The sequence below is a fragment of the Myotis yumanensis genome, unplaced genomic scaffold, assembly GCF_028538775.1.
Source record: "Myotis yumanensis isolate MYYU_CA2020_CCGP unplaced genomic scaffold, mMyoYum1.0.hap1 SCAF_8, whole genome shotgun sequence".
NCBI lineage: Eukaryota > Metazoa > Chordata > Mammalia > Chiroptera > Vespertilionidae > Myotis > Myotis yumanensis.
In genome coordinates, this window is record NW_027223759.1 from 54558438 (window position 1) to 54581210 (window position 22773).

Genomic DNA, 22773 nt, shown 5'->3' on the forward strand with positions numbered 1-22773 from the left:
TTGAGCCAGTGTAAGATACAGTGATCTCTAAGTGTTAGCTAATATGGTTAATTTGGAAGGGGTGGGTGGGAAATGATAACAATAACCTTAGCAGAGAGACTCATAGCCAAGTTATAGAGTCAGGCTCTTCAGAAAAATTCATTATCATGTAAGAAAATGTTGCCAGACTATTCGGTCTATAACTTGTGTGTTATCTCATATTTCATCAAGAATCTTTTCACATTTTGCTTTTGTAGTAGTATTCCATACTTCTGCTTACCTACTTTTGGATTCAAGCACATTTTGCCATTGACAAATGATGCTGAAAAATTCAATGAAATTGTGAAGAATCAGAAAATTTCTGCTAATATTGACACACCTGAGGGTGGATTTGATGCAATTATGCAAGCTGCTGTGTGTAAGGTATGAGGGAAAGTGTGTTTTACTCTGATAATACAAATTTCATCTCTTATTAACACATCTGCTTTGAAACGCTTAGCTAACTTAATCTTTACTTTAATTGCCATATTTCTACATTTGATATTTTTATTAAAACAGAATCTCTGTAAAATCTTTAATTCAATCATGTTACAATGGGACAGTTTTATGCCTAATATTTTGGTATCCTAACAAAATTATAGATGTCTTGGGGAAATTTTACTACAAGTCATGTGTGATTAATTTTCAAAAATTTAAATCAGATTAATTAGTTTTTTAGTTAATCATGGTAAAAAATCAAAGGTAGAAGTCATTTAAAAAGTAAAGATGACCTGAATCAGTATAAATCTCTACATATGAATAGGTATCTATTGTTTTGAAGTAACAAAATAAGCATTCAAAGCCACAGGGTTTCTACAACAGTGCAGGAACATCACTTGTCCTTGACAGTCAGCAACGTATCCACAGGAATCATTCCCCTGTCTTTAGGTGACAGCTCTTTGTGGAAAAATATCAGGAAATGGACAGGCTGAAGCTCCTAGAAGGTGGGAGAATTAGGGAATTAGGGAAGGAGGAGGGGGGGGGAGGAGGAGGAGGAGAAGGAGGAGGAGGAGGAGGAGGAGGAGGAGGAGGAAAAGGGGGAGGAGGAGGAGGAGGAGGAGGAAAAGGGGGAGGAGGAAGAGAGAGGAAAAGGGGGAGGAGGAGGAGAAGGAGAAGGAGAAGGAGAAGGAGAAGGAGAAGGAGAAGGAGAAGGAGAAGGAGAAGGAGAAGGAGAAGGAGAAGGAGAAGGAGAAGGAGAAGGAGAAGGAGAAGGAGAAGAAGGAGAAGGAGAAGGAGAAGGAGAAGGAGAAGGAGAAGGAGAAGGAGAAGGAGAAGGAGAAGGAGGAGAAGGAGAAGGAGAAGGAGGGATGGTGCAGCCAGGATGAGCTTTTGCCCAATTAGTTCCAGGACTACTGTTAACTGAAGGGGAGAGCTCTGCTAAGAAACAGCCAATGGACCATTTTAACTGGCAGTACCTTGAGGCAATACTTTGATAAGCAATTCTTACCCTTCTATTATGTTTATAATTTTTGGACAATACAGTAGAAAGAGAAATATGTGCTTAAATGTTGGGTGACAGTTGAATAAAACAGGCTTACTCAGGTTCCATTTTGTGCTGCATTCTGCCTAGTTTGGCTTCATCTTGGATTTGGGATAATCTGTGACCTTCCTCCCCTTATTTTTCTGGTACATTGAAAATGGACAGTAAAAATAACCATGTAAAAGTTGGGATCAACTGAATATTGATTGTAGTGGAACTATTTTTTTCTGAAAATGAGAAAGAAACAAACATCACAAAAATTTTGTGTTTTTAATACATTAATATTATCAACTCATAATAGATGAAAACAGCTAAAATAGACCAGCAATACAATTTTTATATTCTGAATGTGTCCAATCATAATTGATTCACTCTCGATAAATGCTTGCCTCTATCCAATGCAATCCAAATGTTTCTCTCTCACTGCAGGAAAAAATCGGCTGGCGGAATGACTCCCTCCATCTTCTGGTCTTTGTGAGCGACGCCGATTCTCATTTTGGAATGGACAGCAAATTGGCAGGCATCGTCATTCCTAACGATGGGCTCTGTCACCTGGACAGCAAGAATGAATACTCCATGTCAACTGTCTTGGTGTGTAATCTGCACTCTACACTGTTTTCAGGGCTATTAGAAAGCAAATGAAGCAATAATGGCTGTAGGACATAGGATAACCCACACTTGGTGCCCACAGTCCATTTCCTGATTTGAGATGAATAGATTTCCCTTTCTCAATCCTCACCACCCACAGGGGTTCCCACAGGAGTACAGGTGGGTGGTGGGATTATGTGAGAAGTTTGGATCTGGTATATCCCAGATGACTCCAGAACCTCCCAATTTTTCAAAGAGCCAGAGGCCAGCAACACAGTCAGTTCATTCTGTTCCCAACCACAGCCCCAGAAAGGGGGGCTTGGACCAAAACAGTCATCCCCTAGGAGTTACTGTGAATGATGGGCCCAGGGCATGCTCCTTAAATAAGGCCATGCTTTCCCAGACCAGGGCTCTATGGGAACAATTAGTCAAGTACTGCTTGCTCGGTGTGTATTCACATTTGGCGTATTTTTTGTCATTTAAAAAATGCTGGTGACATGCAAGGAAAAAAAAAAACTTGACTTTTGTAAAACAAAGTAAAATTTTCAGAGTTCCTTCAATGTACATTATCTCATTCAATTCTCACCAGAGTCCTATGTATGTAACTGCTTTCTTTGAACAGACCATAAAGCTGCCATGTGTGTGCATATGCTATTCCCTCTGTCTCGAATGCTCTTCCATCTTAGGCTGCTGAGAAACTTAATTATTCTTAAAACCCAGATTGATCATGGTTGCTCCAGGGGGCCCTTTTTTTACCTCTGCTGGGCCAGGTAGCGATCGCCTCTCCCTCGCTCCCATACCTAGATGTCTTCTTGCCCATCACTATGTGGAAATGTGTTTGCTCATGTCTGTCTCTGTTTATTTAACGTGTGCTCCTCAGGGCCAGGAGTGCCTGGAACGCAGGGCGCTGACTAAGAAATAGAATTGAATTATGAAGCAACAACCTGAGAAAGTTATATTATCCCCATTTACTAGTAATATCTGGAAAAATATGCTACAGAGAATTTAAGTGACTTCTTAAAATGACAATGCTGTAGACCTGTATGGAGTAGAGAGAAAGAGAAAGAGAAAAAAGTTAAAGATAAAGATGAAGTTGAAGAGAAAGAAAGAGAAAGAGAAAGAATGAGAAAGAGAAAGAATGAGAATGAGAAAGAGAAAGGGAAAGAAAGAGAAAGAGAATGACAAAGAGAAAGAGGAAGAGAAAGAGAAAGAGAAAGAGAAAGAGAAAGAGAAAGAGAAAGAGAGAGAGAAAGAGAAAGAGAAAGAATGAGAAAGAGAAAAAAAAAGAGGAAGAATTCTAATTTCAGATTGAAAAACACTATTCTCCAAAAAAAGAATTTAGTGAGATAATGCATATAAATGCTTAATATGGTGCTGCCAATTAATTTTTAAAAATCTAATGGTTCACAAATATCTGCTACCATTTCTTGCCTAAATTTCTAAACTTCAACATGAATATTTTCTCCTAATTTTTGATCAATAGTATTTCCCACACTTATATGTTCTTTAATCATATAAACTGCCTTTCCATATTACAAGGTCAATGAGGGTAGCCACATTTTGTCTTTTAGCCAACAAGGAGCAAGAAATTGTGAGAAGTGAGTCTGCTCCTCCCCACACCCCATTTTTGCAATTATTGAAATCTCCCTAATAGAATCTTGGAAAAAGTAGGACCATAGAAGCAAACATTACCTGTTGCTTAATATGACCTTCTCATCTAATAAATATTCAATTAATTCTTGCTGAGTTTCTACAAATGCACAGAAGCCATGAACTATTTCTGTGTCTGCCTGTAACATAGCTCCCTGCACCCTTTGAGCACTTCCTATGCACACAACACTGGGCCAGGCTCCAGGAGCCATAAAGTAATAAGACATGGTCCCTGACTTTGAGGAACTTACAAGATAATTGTGTGGAAACTAAGCCAATTGATGTGGAATAAATGGAAAATCATGTTTGCCCACCCAGGAGGGGCTACATGGTATGATTCTGACTACACATGCACAGAATTTGAAAGGTTTGAGAACACGTGGAGATAAGGAGGGGTCATCACTGAAGAAATTCTTGCTTCAGGGTTTGGGCAGTTGAACAGCCAAGGAGACTGAAAATGTCAGACCCAGGAAGATTTATATTATCTGGATTTTATCAATATCTACTAATAAAAATCCAAATGGTGTGGAAAGCATGTATTACACAGCCAGATTTGCCGTGGGAGTCATTTACCTAAAGTGCTGAGAACATGTGAACACACCACACCAGTATACAGTGTCTCTCCCCTTTGGCTGACTTCAGAACCATCGACAAATTTTTAATTTAATTGTTTGCAGACTACTCTTCCACGTGCATTTCCTCTTTCTCCATGATCCACATTTGGATTCATATACTGTAAGAGGCAACGGTACTGTGTGTTCTTCAGCCTTGGAAAATAGTGGCCATCTTCAGATCTGATAATAAACAGCTTCTTTACTTTTTAAAGTATCCTATCACTTGGGAATGATGTGCAATGTGTTTTCAACTGTCCTGTAAAAATATCGCAGGGTCCCCTAAAACTAATTAGTGGCATCAAAAGGCAATAAGACCAAACCCAGGAACTGGTATAGAAATGTCTCAAATCTGACAGACGTGGGAGTTGTTGTGTGCCATTCCTCAGCCTCAGCCTCAGCCCACTTCATGCGATTGCAGGACCAGTTTCAGAGCTATAAGAGCCATCTAGTCCCATCCTTCATAGACTAACTACCTCTCTCCCCTCTAACATTCCCTCTAACTGGAGACTGCTGGCAAGTGGCTCTTAGAAGAGGAAATGTGAAAATATGGCCCACTCCTCATTGTTAAGTACATTTCAAATGATCTCCCTTAGAAGTAACAGACCATAAATACACCATACGTCACTGACAGGCACTGATTTAGGAATTCACTGGATTTACAAGATTTAGGAAATGATTATTAAACAAATTAACTAAATAATGCTCATTGTGTATTTGTTTACTTAGAGTGACAGATACAATAATGCCTATGAGCATTGAAATGTCAAACTCATTAAGATACCTGAAAGAAACGGTCTTTTCTTTATTTTGCATGTTTTTCTTAGGATGATACTTAAAATCTATATATTAATTTTAGGAATATCCAACAATTGGACAGCTCATTGACAAACTGGTGCAAAATAACGTGTTACTGATCTTTGCCGTAACCCAAGAACAAGTACATTTATATGAGGTAAGCAAACAACGCAGGAGATTCTTTCAGGGGCACTATTCAACATGAAACTTTAACATTAACCCTATGAATTGAATACAGGGGATGCCATTAGAAAATCATTAACATATGCCAACTAAACTGGACACTTGGCAAAGTGGACTCAGTTACTGTTTGCAATTTAAATTATAAATACGGCAGTGCAGAGAGGAGTGGGGACAGAGCTATGGTGAAACAAGGAAGAAAGAGTTGTGGAAATGAAAAAGGTAAGTGAAAGAGAGGACCAATAAGCATGGGACCACCTACCTAATGAAAAATTAGTCTGTCTTTCCTTGAACTACTTCACCTGATAAGGAAGGAATCGACAGAAAGCAGAGAAAATTATGAGAATGGGAGGAGAATTGACTTTAAATTCTCTGAGATTTGCAAATTAGACCCATAAAAATATATGTAAGTAGAGACACAATCCAAGCTTTTGAGGAGTGAAAGTTGAAAGAAAAAGTTGTTAAATTGGGCCAAAACGTTATTTCCCCCTTAAAGCAGCTGGTCTGCAGTTCAAGTTTTGGGATGGAAGCACCACCCACAATCAGACAGTGAATGGTTTCATTAGATGAAATAATGTTTGGAAACCAATGCATAAACTATAAAATGCTTGTGCAAAATCAGAAGATTTCCGTGGTGTCTTTTCAGCCTAAGGAAAACAATGTGCCAACATGTTATGAAATGGGAGACTAGCAAATGATCTATTCCTAATGAGCAACGCCACAGGGAAGTAACGAGTCTGCAGCCTGGGCCCTGGAAAATGCAGAGGAAATAGGTGTACATTAAATTGTTTCTGACTTCTATGCGGAAGCTTCAAACACGCCTAAATTCAGAGTCTGATCTCCCATTCTGTTTGAAAGGGCCTCTTAACAAGCTTGGTGACTTAACAGGGCTCAGGAAACTGAGATTATTTCACAGAGGCTTTGATTAAATGCCACTCACTGCTAAGGACCACGCAGCCCATGAACTTGCATCAGGTTCTGTAGAAAGGGTTCAGGAGGAGATTCTATCTTGCATTTTTAATGAAAGGAGGATATTGTACTCCAGGTGAGATTGCCTTCTGCTGAAAACCAAGGAAGTCCCCTGCAATCAAGCTGCATACCCAATGCCTTTGTTCTCAGAGACCACGTGGGTTCACCTGATCTGGGCATTTTCTTAGGGCTCTTCAGTATGTGATACTTGTTGCCAATGGTTTTAAGTAGTGGAGCTGCAATACACAAATACAATAGTGAGTCTATTCTGCCTTTGATCCTTAAGGCTAGCATGAGAGGACCCTGGGGGTCTCAACACCTCCTCCACACCAGGGCTCCTGTTTAGAAGTGAGAGGAGGGGCTGCAAAAAAAAAGAACTTTTCTTGAAAGGAGAGTCAGGGAAGCACGACTGATGATCATGAACATAAACACCCATAACTCATGTTGGTAATGGTCTTTAAAACTCACAATTCATTTATACAGCTCCTCAAAACTGCTATTAAAAAGACAGAGGAAGGTGGAAAATAATTATATGGCAAAACAGAACCTGTCGGGTTTAAGCTAGTTGCATCCTCCGTCCTCCCGTTGCAAAGAAAATGATCATTTCCATGAAAAACGCCAGATTAGAGCCTGCCTCTAATGTAACAGCAGGACATTTATTTTGACTGCCTGCTAATGTCATTATGGGACAAATTTATGTTCTGTCAGGATCTGTGGTCTTTACCATCCAGGTTCCACTAAATTCAAAGGGACATTTTCAGGGAGCCATGCAGGGGACCAGGTCAGCAGCCCACTCTGTGACTCCATTCCTTTCGTGATTTTATTTTAATTTTATTGGACTCGCCATTCCATTTGCATCAGTGGGGCAGGCGGCAGCCTGGTCTGAAGATAATGACAGCATCATTGCACTTCCCTGAAGGCTTCACACAGCATGAAAATGCTGATGTCTTGTTTTATTGATAATGAAAACTGAAAATAGACCAATAATAGCCTGTGTTGCTTTTCTATTTAAATCTCTTAGATTTAAATGTGTACAGGAAACCCTGTGCAACCTTGATGTTTGGATAGCTGTAATAGAAGGAACATAACTACCAAAGAATAACTGAAAAATAAAACCAGCGCTAGGATTAATAAAGCCACTAAGTGGTTGAATCTAATGGAAATTCCAGAGGACAGATTGCTTGCCCCAATGCTGTGTTAAGCATAATTATGTGATACACCCCTGGCAGGGGAAGGGCCAGGTTCAATGACATCCTGTCTTGCAGCAAATAAGACTTATGTTGCCCATTCATAGGATGCAGGGAAAAACGACTATTTTTTCAGTAATTTTGGTAAGATGCTTTGGACTGCCCAGGTGTGTAGTGTTGCTGCACTTTGTGGTAACAGCGATGAACAAACAATGGAAAGGAGGGAGTAAGCAGTTTCACCTCAGTTCAATATGACTGCAATGTGCACCCCCAGACTCCAGCAAACAGATGATTTTGAACAAACTGATTATTATGAATAGTTTCCTCTTTGTCCAATTACAGGGTTCAAAAGATAATGATAGATAATAGACTAAGCCGTAGGTAGTATATTATATTCTAGTGCTAAATACCATTTTGATGCAGGGTTTAATTATCCAAGCTTAAAAAAAATGTCTTAACCTCCTCTGTTGTTTTCAAATGTTTACTATTAATTTGCATTAGGATAGTATCAGGCTACTAAACCCCAACTATCTAATTTTATCAATCTTTCCTTTCTAGTGAGATACTGAGTTAAAAAGCAATTAAATCGGTGTTCTGTACTACATTGTAAAATCATATTATTAATCACCTGGCATTATTTGCAAGGTTTTAAAATAGCCTATATCTTTCAAAATGTCTACATCTGCTTGGAAAGTGTGAGTGTTGTGAAGTTAATAACAATAATTATTATATGACCTGGTATTTATGATGCAATGTTGAAACAAAGCACCTGGGAAGTAAACAAGATATATTGGCAATAGACACATCCAGTTTAGTCAGTAACACCTATGATCACTAATTGACGTCCCCATGGTTATCAGGACAGAGTGATGTGTCTAAAGCATGGGGACAGGGGACCCAAGCAGGTTTTTATACCACCACAGGACCCTTCTCTCTGGAGGAAAAAAGCCCTCGATTATTAGCTCTTTAAGGAGAAAGCTGAGTCTTGCTCATCTATCTGTTTAGGCCAATTCTCCGTATACAGTAGATTCTCAGTATTTGTTGAGTGAATTCTTTAAAAATTGCAATGCAAGCACCTTATCTTTTCTCAAATGGAGTGAAAGTTTCTAAATAAGGACTTGGAGTGTTGGGTGACAAATACGTGTCACGGTTGAGGGAGCCCACGTACAAGAGCAGCAGGGGTGCCTGACCCTTGCTACTGCCATCCCTGCAGCCTGGGTTACCCCATTGCCCTCCCCTTCCACTTTGACCCAGAGGCACCAGAGAGGAAAGAAGTACTTTGCCATCAGTCTTAGTACCAAACTGTTAGAAAAGCTCCAGAACCTCCTTACGAGGCCATGAAAGGAAACCCCTGAGCAATTGCCCTCTTGACGGTCGTCATACCCCCCAAAAAAGCATGAAGAGTAGCCACAATATGCTCTGAGCCTGATGTTCTCTCGTAGCTTGTGAAATGTATCGACCATATATGAGTCTCAATTTTTCAGGAATCAATAACCCAGTTTTTATATCAGCCCTTCTTTCTTCTTTTTGTTTATCTTTTGAGCTTTTCACTGTAGCAAGAGAGTTGAAAAGTGAAAGAGAAATTAGGAAGATAAAACAAAAATTGGATCCCTTTGCTATTTGTTAGCTGTTTTGTTATTGTTTTGTTTTAGAATATTCACTGTTGGGAAAGATCAAAACAATTTTGATGAGATGAAAATCCCTTTATTTCTGGCCTCAGTTTTTACAAAACACACACACACACACACACACACACACACACACACAACCTCCAGCTTTAATAGTCAGTGACTCAGCCTGGAGGGTGGGAATCATGAAGGATTCTAATGATCTTTGCTCAGATAAAATATATTTAGCTGTGAGATAGCTAATTTTCAAACATGATCTAGAAAGTTGTTCTTTAGCCTATCAATCCCATCCTATAATTGGGGATTCCAAATTTATAGGCTTTTAGAAAAAATAAAATCATCTAAGAATATAAAGAAAATGTGTGGATTATGAGAAATATCCATGGAGTTAATATTTTTTTTTAATTCAGGTGTAATGAAAAGGATTCTGATTTCTCTCTCTAATTGAGGTTCTGGGAACAAAGGCTGAGGAGAGCCAGCTGCCTACACTTTCATCATTAATAAAACCTCTCTTGGAGAGGGAGGATTCAGAAATAAAACTCATCCTCAGATTATCAAGGCAAAGTTGTTAGAAATATTTTTTAGCCTGATTAATACATCGCAATCATGAAAGTCATCAATTGCTATCTCATAGAGTCCATATAGTACTTTTCTTCTAAAGAACTCAAAGGCTTGTAATCCAGACGATAAACAAAACAAAAAAGATACAGATTTAAAGTAGGGTCTTCATGAGATGCCTATTTATTAAGCCAACCCACGTAGAACTATTACATGGGATTGCATCAATACAAGCCCTAACATATTTCAAGATTTACACAACACCCAGAATGTCTAGCATATGATTGAAACCAAGACATTATTGATTGTGTTCATTCATTTATTCATCCATTCATCAAACATTTCATGAGCTCCTCCAAAGAACCGGGGTGTCTGACTATAAAGGAGAATAAGACACAGTGCCTACCTCAATAAGTCTCATAGAGCATGAGCAGACTTGTAGATCAATCATTTGTCTAAAGAATAAGATAAGGGCATTTCAGAAGTTGCGTTCTGGAAAGAGACCCCAAGGCAGAGCGTTTTCTGAGGAGCCAGAGCTTTCATATCTGTCAATATTTTTACTCTTTTCTATTTGTTAGAAGGGGCTGCAAATTAATTGGCAATCCTAAGCTACCTTTGATGCTATCAGTACCAAAGTGTTGGATTAAGCCCTTCACTCTATAGCAGTGGAAACTGATATGCAACTATGATTATGAGAATAATGGGGAAGGTCTGCTGAGGGCTCATTAGGTAGCAGCCTGGGGTTAAGTATTTCAACTCATTTTATCATCTAATCTCCATTTTATGACAAAAGAACTCAAAATAACAGAGCAGGTTGCATAGGAGAACCAGGATTTGAATGTAGGCAGTTGGAGTCCACAGCTTCAACCACTGAGTTAAAGGGCAATTGAACGTGGATTGATGTTGTGAAAGAACTTGCTAATTTATAGCCACTAGACTACCAGCCTTTTATAGTAACTGACTTCAAAAGTCACTGAGCAGTGAAAGCCCAGAGCCTAAGGGTAGAGCAGAGCTGCCTGACAGATGAACTGATAGGTGAGATTCTTATAAATGGCAGAATCCTTCAATGCCAGTAAACACTAGGGTCCTTTGATGTTGCTACTAATTTAGCCAGTTTTAAATGTGTGGATTTGAAAAAAGAGAGACATTTGGATTCTGCCTTATGTGTTATTTAAGTTCTGAGTGGTATGAGCAGGCTAGGAAACATGATTTCATTGGTCAACCATCTACAACAGCTATTACCTATGGTAATCACTATCTATTGTTTCAACCTAAGGGGGTTTGGAGGGAGGGAAGGCCTGACAAAGGATATAGGTTTATTATGATACAGTTTAAGCACACAGAATAATAGAGTAATGTAATGAACATCCATATGCCTACTATGCAGATTTCTTAAATCTCAACATTTTGCCTCCATATTTGCTTCAGATTTTTTTAAAGAAATAAAACATTTCAGATGCAGTTGCCTGCTGTATAACTGCCCAGTTCTGTCCAACCCCACCCCTCTTTCCTCCCATAGAAATAAGTTCAGTATCCTGAACTCAAGTGCTTAGAATTTTGTACTATTAAAACTATATGTACATCCATAAATAATTGCATAGTTTTGGCTTATGAGTTTAATTTCATATTATTTCTACAATTTGTTTTTTGACTCAATGTTATATTTCAGGGTTTTCTTTAATTATGGTAAAACTAGAGGCCCAGTGCATGAAAATTCATGCACTGGGGTGGGGGGGGGGGGGTCCCTCAGCCCGGCTTGCCCCCTCTCACAGTCTGGGAGCCCTCAGGGGATGTTTTACTGATGGCTTAGGCCCCACGGGGAGTGGGCCTAAGCTGCAGTCTGGCCTCCCTGCGGCAGGCGACCGGACTGATCAAGGGAAGGCACCGCCCCCATCATCCCGCTGCTGCTGCCACTGCCAGCCATGGCAGCTGTGAGGCCTGAGCCCTGGGCCTTGCAGCCGCTAGGGCTCACGGCTGTCTGAGCCCCAGGCTTTGCAGCCGCCAGGACTCACGACTGCTTGAGCCCTGGGCCTCACAGCCGCAGGGGCTCATGGCTGCAGGGGCTCACAGCTGCCTAAGCCCTGGGCCTCGCAGCTGCTGGGGCTCTGGCTGCCTGAGCCCATGGCTACTGTGAGCTCACGGCTGCTGTGAGCCCCAGGCCTCACAGCTGCTGTGGCTTTGTCCGGATAGACATCCGGATGGACATCCAGAAGACGTCTGCCCTAATTAGCATATTACCCTTTTATTAGTATAGATATACATAACAAAATTTACCATTTTAATCATGTTTAAGAATACAGTTTTGTGGCATTAATTGCATTCACTTTGTTGTATTCCCTGTTATGTTTTTGAGGTTTATCCATGGAGACATGCATAGCTTTCAGTTACTCTATTCCAGGGCCATGCATATTCCATTAAGTGTATTTACTGCAATGTGTTCATCCTACAACTGAGAGCATCGGATCGCTTCCACTTGTGCAGCATTACAAATGTTGCAGCCATGCATACATTTTCTCCATTGAGGAGTCCTTGCTAGAAGTGAAGTCCCAGGTCACAGGGGAGTGGCATCCTCAGCTCACCTGGGTATGTCCAAGGGGCTCTCCAAAGGTTGTATCAGTTATTTTCCTACAGACAGTGAGGGAGTGTGAACCGCCACCACGCCCCCCCCCCCCAAAAAAAAGAAAACCCCACCACACACTTTAAATTACTTCTTCAGATGGTAAAATTAACATATTATTTGAAAGGGGGAAAAGTGGGGATACAGAAAAGCACAAAGAAGAAAATAAAGATCACTCAAAACTCACCACGCAGACATAACTAACCATTCTTGACATTTTAGAATAAGTCCTCTCTTTTTTCTTTGAATGAATTTACATATTTTAACATAATTGGCATCATACTGTACCTATTAAGTATGTTCATATTTTTTAATGAGTTTATATATTTACAGTTTTATAAAGGCATAAAAATTGCATTTAGTTATATGTCAAACACTCACTTTTATTGACAAGAATAACATTAAATGAAATCAAGGTGATTGTACCAAATTTGGAATCTGTTTTGCTATCCTCACAGGGCGCCTGCTTTAAAATAAAAGCAAACTTGCCCTCCTCCCACCAGCAGCTCCAGAACATCACAGTTACTACATTTTTACTTACCAGGTGACCTTTTTACATATTCCCATGATGCTTGGTTACTGTTTTACATGTTCATTTGATAACTTTAATAGGACCAACAAATTATTTCTAGTATATGTTTTCGTATGCCTGAACATTCCCCGTTGGTGAGGACTCCAACATCTGTGAACAAACTCAGTTTCTCCAAAGACTCTTCTCCATATTGCAAAGTGCTCAAAGCTGTGTGATTACCTCCTTTATGCCACCTCAGAGCCCACAGGATGCAGGCACTCCTGTTTAATGCAGTTACCCGTAGACCCCCCTGAAGCCTGGCCTGTGGTTGCAGTTGGCCCCCTCTGGCTGGTCCAAATGACAGCTCTGCTTAAAGGAAGCTCACTCTGGCTGGGGTTGCCCTGCAGGAGTCTAACTGCAAGCAAGCATTCTCCACGTGGCAGAGCTCATTGAACATATGGCATCAAGGCACCAGGGACAAGTTAAAGTGATAAGAAGAGTTTGGGAGTACTATATATTTTACATAAGAGTTTGGGAGTATTATATATTTTTATTTTGTGCCTAATTGTTATTGGTGATACGGGGACTTGGTTCTTGTCTTCTTGAAGGAAATATTTTAAACAAGAGACAAAGTGTAGCAAAGTAAGTAAGAATTTATTGGCGGCAGCAAAAATATACTTAGGACAATGAAACAAGGAAAGGCATAGAAGTGACAGGAGAGCCTAGGCTGGGCTGCTTTTGCTAACTGAGAAGTCAGAGAGAGGGGGACCTTGGAGACAGGTTTAGGGGGTTAACCTAAACCTGTCCATTTAGCTGCCCATTGCTCCCCTGGTTGCTGGTCTTGTGGGCTACCTTAGAAGGAAGAAGGGGGGAAGGAATGGTACAGGCCTGCGCCTCGGGGGGGGGGGGGGGGGGGGGGGGAGTGAGCACTGAGTCCTTTATCCTGAGCTCATCTCTCCCCTGCAGGTGGAAATCTTAGGGGAGGTCACAGGGGAGGGTCTTAAAAGAATATTCATCAGCTTTCCAGGTGTGCTCTTTCAGAGTCCTGGCCTCCACTGATTAGCTGTTACCAGGGCAAGGGGTCACTAGTTAATGTACCTGGTCCTGAGGCAGTTATGGTATTACTTGTCTGGTTCTGCTGTTTTTCTGATCCTGGAACTGAAACACAACTGAGACCTAGATGTTATATTTAGGAAGGAAAAGGTCAGGGGCTCTAAACCACATGACTAGTGATATGAAAGAGTAGGTGTCCAAACTGTGGTATGGTAGGTGCGGAAAGGTTACTCTGGGTGTGAGGTTCTTGTTTTCCCAGTTTTGCCCCTTGCTAGGCCTCTGGGGCTTTCTGCCCTGGTGAATTTCTGTACCTGGCCCATCGTCCTTGCATTAGTCATGTCTGTCTAATTGCCTATAATATGATTATCTGAAAGAGCCCAAAATCTGCTACAAAGGGGCTAGTATTAATTAATTAATAGTTCAATATTTTGTTGCCCCTATATATTGAATGTTCAAAAAGTAAACAGATAATTTTGGAAACAGAAAATATGGTTGAGTTTGAACAGTTTGGGGACACTTCATTCATTAATTCAAGGTTGGCATACTTTTTTTCTATAGGATTGCCAGATTTAGCACATAAAAATGCAGGGTTAAATTTGAATTTCAAATAAGCAACAAACAATTTTCTGAATAAGTATATCCCATGTAATATTTGAGACACATTCACACTAAAAATCTAAAAATTTGGGGGAAATTAACTAAAAACTGGGAAAGAATATTGTGCAGAGATGGTGAATAATGAAAGGAGAGAGCCTAGGGTCTTACTTCAATAGGATCTTTAGGGAAGACTTCTTACAGGAAGTGTTTATGTTACCACTTCCAGGTTTGTGTGCTTGACACTTCAAAGGCCAATATTCAACACATCAGAGTTTGGAGTAAGGAAAAGTTTAGTGATTGAGGAGGCCCAACTCAAAAAGATGGGTGTGCCTTACAGTTTCCACAAATCCATCTTAAGAGGGCCCAGAATTTAGGCTTCTTTTATGTCCAGGGAAGGGAGGAGGCCAGGGACAAAAGGTGTGTAACATCTAAGCACCAACAGATCCAAGGAAGAGTGAAAACTCCCTAAATCTCTTTGTTCCCCAGTCAGTTGACCCCCCACTTATTTGAGTTTGGTCTGGAGGCACCTGTAAATGTTTGATAAATAATCATTATTTTGTACATTTTCCCCTAATTCTTCGGGAAAGGCACCTTTTGGCAAGAGGCTGTTCTTGTGAAAACTTAAGCCTCAAGCAGAATTCCTCTAGTTAATTAGTATATCTACAGCAGGAGCTATTAGCCTAGCAGCCCTGGAAGAAATGCAGGTTAGAATTAAGATAGAGTCAGAGAAAGCAAGCTTTTCACTGTTATAATTATGAAGCAGCAACCTGAAGTGAAAAGTTTTCAAGAGAAGAAGGCATACAAAGGCCCTGAACGGTAAAGGACTCAATGTTCAGTGTGTTTGAGAAACTGAAAAAAGGCTAGTTGGTTGAGGTGAGCAGTCTTAGGAGAGGAAGTGGGAGAGATAGGGTAAAATCAGGCCTTCTGTCTTAAAGGCCAAGGGTAGTAGCATGGTGCCCTTCTGTGGGCAACAGACATCCAAAAACACGACTTTTGTCATTGAATGGAGAATAGATGTCTTAGGTGTCAACAAAATGTTGAACTATATTAAAACTGAGGATCCCTTCTGAATTAAGGGTATACAAGTTTCAGAACATGACACCTTTATTTTCCAAATTGCCACAGCAACATTTTTAACTTTTGGTGCTCTTTAGAATTGCCTAGGGAGCTTTCTAAAAAAACTCAATGCCCAGGCATCCCCCTGATTCCATTAAATCAGCATCTCTGGGTCTGAGACCCCAGGCACCAGTGTTTTTCAAAATCTCCCCTGGTATATCCAGTCATCAGTGGAGCTTGGTAAAATGCAGACTGATTCAGAAGGTCTGGACCAAGGCCTGAGATTCTGCATTTCTCACAAGCCCCCACATGATGCTGCTGCTGCTGCGGCCGCCGCCGCTGCCAGTCCACCCAGCACACTTCAAGTAGCGTGGGGCCACTCTCTCTTTAGCAGTCCTTGTACATACACCTGCTTTCTCTTTTCTGCTCCTCTTCATTGTGCTCCCAGCAGTCATCCTTCAAAGTTTTATTACCTGCCATTGGGTCTGCAAAGCAAAGGAGCATGCTAATGACCCCAATGTGATTTCCCATTTTAAAAGCACTTTCTAAAGCTTTGGGATTTGCATTCCACAACAAGGTCTGCAGTTCCTCTCCAAAGGCAGGTTAGTTAATCTTATTAAGAGATGATCTGCGGATCCTCAGTAACAAGGACTCCATGTAGCCTCTTTGTTCTCTTCAGTCTCCATTCTCCATCGCCTCTCTGCACTTGTTTGTCTCACAACAGTCACGCCTGGCGGGTCCATTTGTCTTGCCTTATCACTCCAGTAGTACTGCCGATCACTCGTTCAGCTGTGTGCTACAGCTCCTCCGCTGACAAGATAATTACATTCCGGGGCAGACTGGGAGAAAGACAGGTAGTGCTCCAAAATTCCGAAGCCGAAGCCGACTACTAGTCATTGCTGGTGCAGACTTCAACATCAAGCACCTGATCTAATTAGCACCCTCCCTTCCTGCCTGCCTGCTGTGGAATGCTGACAATTGAAAGCCTGAAGGCAAAGCAAATATCAGGCAACCCAGAGACAGACATTCACACTTCCTCGTGCCAGAAACAATTACACATTCTTTTAGGAATCCTGGGTGTCCTAGTAACACAGTCCAACCTGGGGGTAAACTTTTGCATAATACTGGGAGCCCTGCATTTACCGATAATGAACGTGAGAACCAGCCGAATGAAACCTCACAGGGATGAAAGACCTCACGGGAAGAAAGCCCTCTGACTACCTTCAGAAGAAGGGCTTATTCCAGCGCGTGCAGCCTGCTCCTAGCTCTGGAACAAGCTCACTGCTTGACAAAAGCAAGGCGTCACCAGCAAAGAGCTATTTTCCTTTGACCAGATAAATAGCTCAATACAGTGCCCGAGGAAAAAAAAAAAAATTTGACCTCTATGGTTTCACTACTTCCTACATTTCTTTCAAGAGGTAGCCTTTCAGTTTGAAAGTGATTACAGCCACAACCCTTTTTCCTCCTTTCTTTTTGCTTTGGGCACACAAGTGTTCTTTAATCTCTAAGCCCCTGCATATAAATACAAGGCATCATTATTGTGTCTTTCTCAGGAGACTCACCCTCGATGGCTGTTGGCATTTGTGCCAGTTCCTGGCAGGGCCTGGCGGAGCAGGGTGAGCACTGGCTTTGCAGTGGAGACCCGTTGTACCACTTATTAGCTCTGTGAATGGACAAGGTTCTCACTTCCCAGCTCAAGCTACAGGTTTAAAGGTTAAAAAAGTCAAAAAGAACTGGAGCAGAATGTCAGGGGTTGAATTGTGTTCCCCCTAAAGCAGCCGTGGGCAAACTATGGCCGGCTGGCCTGGCCGGATTCGGCCTGTTTGTACCCTTTTATGTAATGATGTTTACTTTGAATTTATATTAGTTCACACAAACACTCCATGCTTTTGTTCCGGCCCTCCGGTCAAGTTTAAGAACCCATTGTGGCCCTCGAGTCAAAAAGTTTGCCCACCCCTGCCCTAAAGCTATGGGAAAGTTCTAATGCCTAGTTCCTCACTCAGACTGTGACCTTATGGGGAAAGAGAGCCTTTTGGATGTAATTAGTTAAGATGAGGTCGCACTTGAGCATGGTGGACCCTTAGTCCAGCACGACTGGAGAGTACTTAGAAGAAGAGAAGAGACACGGGGACAGAGACACAGGAGGGAGAACACCATGCAGCTGTGGAGGCAGATGAGCGTGATGCACAGTCAAGCCAAGGATTGCCTGCGACCACCAGAAGTGAGGAAGAGGAAGGGCAAAGTCTCCCCTTCAGGCTTTGGAGAGAACAGGGCCCTGCCAACACTTATTCTCCGTCTTCTGGCCACAAAACTGTGAGACAGTAATTTCTGTTGTTTCAAGGCACCCCGTTTGTGGTACTTGGTTACAGCAGCCCTTGGAAACGAATACATCAGTTAACACAGGCTTCCTCATGAACCTCCATCAGGCTTGCCTAGGACATCACCAGACCACAACAGCCGTTGCCCATATCGGGCATGTCCCATCAGTGTCCTGGTTCAGAGACCTGGTTCTAGGGAAGTGATGGCGAACCTATGACACACGTGTCAAAGGTGACACGCGAACTCATTTTTTTGGTTGATTTTTCTTTGTTAAATGGCATTTAAATATATAAAATAAATATCAAAAATATAAGTCTTTGTTTTACTATGGTTGCAAATATCAAAAAATTTCTATATGTGACACGGCACCAGAGTTAAGTTAGGGTTTTTCAAAATGCTGACACGCCGAGCTCAAAAGGTTCGCCATCACTGAGTCTAGGGCACGGCAGGTGGGTCCAGCTCTGCTACTTCCTGGCTGGATGACCACTGGCAAGTTCACTAAAGTCCCTGGGCCTCAGTATTATGGCAGTAAAACAAGGATAAGAATGAAATCGACATAGTAGAGCTTCTTTGAAGGATGAAAGAGATGACACTGCTAATTGCGAGTGTTAGCTCCAGTGATTCTTTCCCAGATGGTGGTAAGAGGATCGTTATAGGCACCTTCAGCCCTGTCTGCAGCGTGGGCTCATTGCACCAGAACAGCGAGCCACATGGAACGGAGGAGATAAAGAGCAATGTGGTCCTCTCCCCGGCATTCCCGCTACTTCCCCAAGCTGTGCGTGAGTCCCCATGACAACATACCCTCCAGGAGCTTGGGTTTCGGAAGATGTGTCCAAAGGCAGGAGGTGCCTGGGGATGTCAGGAGGCTTGTGAGGACCTCTGCATCCTGTTATAAGGCCCTCTAAGTTACTAACTGCAGCTCATGAGGGACCAGCTCCTGGACACAGCCAGGCTCTGAAACCTGAAGATGAGAGTTAACCCACCAGGTAGTGTCAGCAAAGCAGGAAGGAAGGTCACTGTCAGGATCTATGCTTTCTATGGGCCAGAGCACCAAAACAGCACCCAAAGTAGCCAGGTTTGCCAAGGTCCTCAATCTGAGTCTTTTTAAAGAGAAAGCCAAGCAACAGCCTGCCCACGGCTAGCTGGGGCAGCAGGTGTGTCTGCTTGGTTCTCTGCCCTCAGCCAAACAGGAGCACACACCTGACAGCTGGTTCTGGCACTGAACTTGGAGACAGCCTCTGAGAGTCTGCAGGTGTGAATTCAGTCGCTTTCTTCTGTATCCTTTCATGCCTGTCCGCTAAATGACCCCCTGTCTATTTCTTACCCTCTATCCTTGACAGGAGACTTTTGGACAAAAAAAAAAAAAAAAAAAAGAAGGGTTTTTGTGTTTGTCTTTTTGAGATGGGGGCAGAATGAATAAATAAAAAGGGCTTGATGAAAAAAGTTAAGAAAACTAAAGCAATCATCAGGAGACAAACTTGCAAACATGGATGAGAAAAGCAACCTCAGGAACTCCTGGGTGGCATGGTGGGAAGCGGGGAGAGGGCGGGGGGCGGGGGGAGGGGAGAGAAAGTCCATAATTAGGATAATCCATGGACAGATAACAGGGAATTCAGCCCAAGAAATTCAAGCCCAAGCATAGGAGTTTGCATTTCTCATCAGCTCATGTAACATCGTGTTTTCAGAGCTCACCATTTTTAATATCCAACAGTCATCTTTTATAGTTACAGTGCTATAATTTATCACATCCAGGCATGCAAAAGCACCCTTTTTCTAACATTAAACATGTTTAATCAGGACAATTTATAATAGCACTTTAGGGATTTAATGAAAGAAAGGCATTTGACACATGATATTTACAGTAATCATAACACTACAAGATTTAAAGTATAATTTTTTACAGTGTTAGATCAGGACGCCAAATTGCCCATGCTTCTAGTTAGTTATTTGCAATGCTTTGGAGGGGAAATCAGCATCCAGGAATTAATTAATAGTTTCCCTCTACACAATTGTCAGTGTTGTCACTGGGCACCGCTGCTGGTGGCCAACTCCTTTCTCCCCCGGCTCCAGTGGCAATCAGCAAATACGATTCATGCTAAACCACTTGTCCTAATAGCCAAATGCCAAATGACATACCACATGTAGGACCATAATTATGCTCTAGGAAGTACATGGATTTGGCTTTGTTAACCAAGAATTAACCCCAAAATTGGAGGCCACTTGAATTAGTGCTTATGGAAAATACCCTTTAGACCTCAGCCTCGGGGATAGCTGGACATTTTTTCAAGGGAAGCAATTTTTATGCAACGCTAAGAGCCTGAAATTCTTTTTCAAAAGGATTTAAACCTTTTCTTGTCAAGCTCTAAAGATTCCCTCTGCCTTCTCTTCTGGGACTAGTCAAATTTACACACATTCCAGCTCCACTTGAGTGAAACTCAAGTTCCTACTTAGGTATTCCCCGTTAACCACAGGCCTCATGCTTCACGGCCCTTTTGACGTGTTTATTTGAAAAGGCAAGTTGATAAACCGGTGCCTTCCCTGTATTTGACAAGTTCTACCTGACTCAGGGAAACAGAGTGGGGCCCACCTTCACCGGGCAGGGATGTGGCCACAGAGAGATGGGAAGAGCGTTGCCTGGATTACTGCCCACGGCCCTTCAATAATAAAGCACAGCGTCCGGGCAGAGAGGGACAACGGACACTTTCAAGGGTTCAGATTTACATCAAATGCAAATTGAAACACAACCATGAACACTGAAATAAAAGGAACAAAACCCACAAATTCAAAACAAAGTCACCCCCGCCCTGCTGCCGCCTTTTAATACAAGAGGCATAGAAAGCTTGAACTTAACCCAAGTGCCCACCTCTGGCAAGTGGGTGGGACCTCCTAGACCATGTTGCCCTGGCTTCATTTGTTCCTCTCCTTGGTCCTCCTTGTCCTGATTTAGTTACTTACTATCACAACGATGATGAATGATAATGATTAGTTGTAAATTTGCTTTGTGTATTTCCTACGCCACTTAAATCTTCTGTGGAATAAGAATAGGATATTATGTTTGAACTACGGGAGATGCCCTAAATCCTTCACTCAAAGCTTACTTCTTTTTTCTATGTACAATTTTAATAAATTCAGCCATCTGATTTCACAGCACACAGCAACTTAGAAGACCGCAGCTGACAGAAAGAGTGATTGTCTCTTCTTCACAGCATATTAAGCCGACCTAATAGATGTTGTCGATGCCACAGCAAATGAGTAAATTGGTAGGCAAGTGATACCTTACAGCTTAACAAGGAGAAGGACACTATTTAAAAACAAATAAAAGAAGCAAAAGCATAGCAGTTGGGGCCCACCTGGTATGGGTGTGATCTATCATGGACTTTAGAAGCCTTTGATGACTATAGAGCTATAGGTATTATTGATAAGTATGACTCTCTTCAAGAAAAAGAACATCAAAGTATGCTTTGGAGTCTTTATTTGAGAAAACAGGGGCATGTGCAGTACACTTTAGACAACTTTCTGTTTGAAAATAGTTTTAGGCTCTCTGCTCCCCTGTGCGTCAGACAGCCTCTCCTCCTCGCTGTGCCAGCAGCCACAACCCTGAGACACGATGGTGAAGGTCGGAGTGAACGGATTTGGCTGCATTGGGCGCCTGGTCACCAGGGCTGCTTTTAACTCTGGCAAAGTGGATATTGTCGCCATCAATGACCCCTTCATTGACCTCAACTACATGGTCTACATGTTCCAGTATGACTCTACTCACGGCAAGTTCAAGGGCACAGTCAAGGCTGAGAACGGGAAGCTGGTCATCAACGGGAAGTCCATCTCCATCTTCCAGGAACGAGATCCCGCCAAAATCAAATGGGGTGATGCTGGTGCCGAGTATGTTGTGGAGTCCACCGGTGTCTTCACTACCATGGAGAAAGCTGGGGCTCACTTGAAGGGCGGAGCCAAGAGGGTCATCATCTCTGCCCCTTCTGCGGATGCCCCCATGTTTGTGATGGGTGTGAACCATGACAAGTATGACAACTCCCTCAAGATTGTCAGCAATGCCTCCTGCACCACCAACTGCTTGGCCCCCCTGGCCAAGGTCATCCATGACAACTTTGGCATCATGGAGGGACTCATGACCACAGTCCACGCCATCACCGCCACCCAGAAGACCGTGGATGGCCCCTCTGGGAAGCTGTGGCGTGATGGCCGAGGGGCTGCCCAGAACATCATCCCTGCTTCTACTGGCACTGCCAAGGGTGTGGGCAAGGTCATCCCTGAGCTGAATGGGAAGCTCACCGGCATGGCCTTCCGTGTCCCCACCCCCAATGTGTCGGTGGTGGATCTGACCTGCCGCCTGGAGAAAGCTGCCAAATATGATGATATCAAGAAGGTAGTGAAGCAGGCATCAGAGGGCCCCCTCAAGGGCATCCTGGGCTACACTGAGGACCAGGTGGTCTCCTGCGACTTTAACAGTGACACCCACTCCTCAACCTTTGATGCTGGGGCTGGCATCGCCCTCAATGACCACTTTGTCAAGCTTGTTTCCTGGTATGACAATGAATTCGGCTACAGCAACAGGGTGGTGGACCTTATGGTCCACATGGCCTCCAAGGAGTAAGAGTCCCCTGGACCACCAGCCCCAGCGAGAGGAAGAGAGGCCCTCGCTGGTGGGGAGTCCCTGCCCCAGATCGAAACCCTGACACACTGAGAATCTCCTGACCACCATTTCTATCCCAGACCCCCTGGAGAAGGGGAGGGGCCTAGGGAGCCCTGCTTTGTCGTGCACCATCAATAAAGTTCACTGTACCCCCCCCCAAAAAAAAATAGTTTTAAACATAAAATTTAAGAGAGGGGTAGTTATCAACAGTCTGGAAAATTCCCTTCTTTGAAATGCCTCATTCCCTGGCCATGCTCAGTACCTGGAGTGTTGAAGAAATGGGTGAGTCCTACTCAGGTGGGAAC

At 42.5% G+C, this 22773-nt stretch overlaps 2 protein-coding genes across 4 annotated transcripts in view; both read left to right on the plus strand.

The window, feature by feature from the left end:
- ITGB6 (integrin subunit beta 6) overlaps positions 1-22773 on the plus strand; it is a 74980-nt gene that overhangs the window by 15251 nt on the left and 36956 nt on the right. For all 3 annotated transcript variants that reach the window (XM_070422892.1, XM_070422893.1, XM_070422894.1), the window contains 3 exons: positions 237-402; positions 1928-2089; positions 5207-5302. In XM_070422892.1, coding sequence (XP_070278993.1) covers positions 237-402; positions 1928-2089; positions 5207-5302 — 424 coding nt within the window. The remainder of the gene's footprint in view (positions 1-236; positions 403-1927; positions 2090-5206; positions 5303-22773) is intronic.
- LOC139015289 (glyceraldehyde-3-phosphate dehydrogenase-like) lies at positions 21364-22635 on the plus strand. Its single transcript, XM_070422890.1, has one exon. The coding sequence runs from the start codon at positions 21428-21430 to the stop codon at positions 22427-22429; it is 1002 nt and encodes a 333-aa protein (XP_070278991.1). The 5' UTR covers positions 21364-21427; the 3' UTR covers positions 22430-22635.

Coding starts and splice junctions, on each gene's coding strand:
- LOC139015289 (XM_070422890.1), top strand. CDS start 21,428: ATGGTGAAGGTCGGAGTGAACGGATTTGGCTGCATTGGGCGCCTGGTC.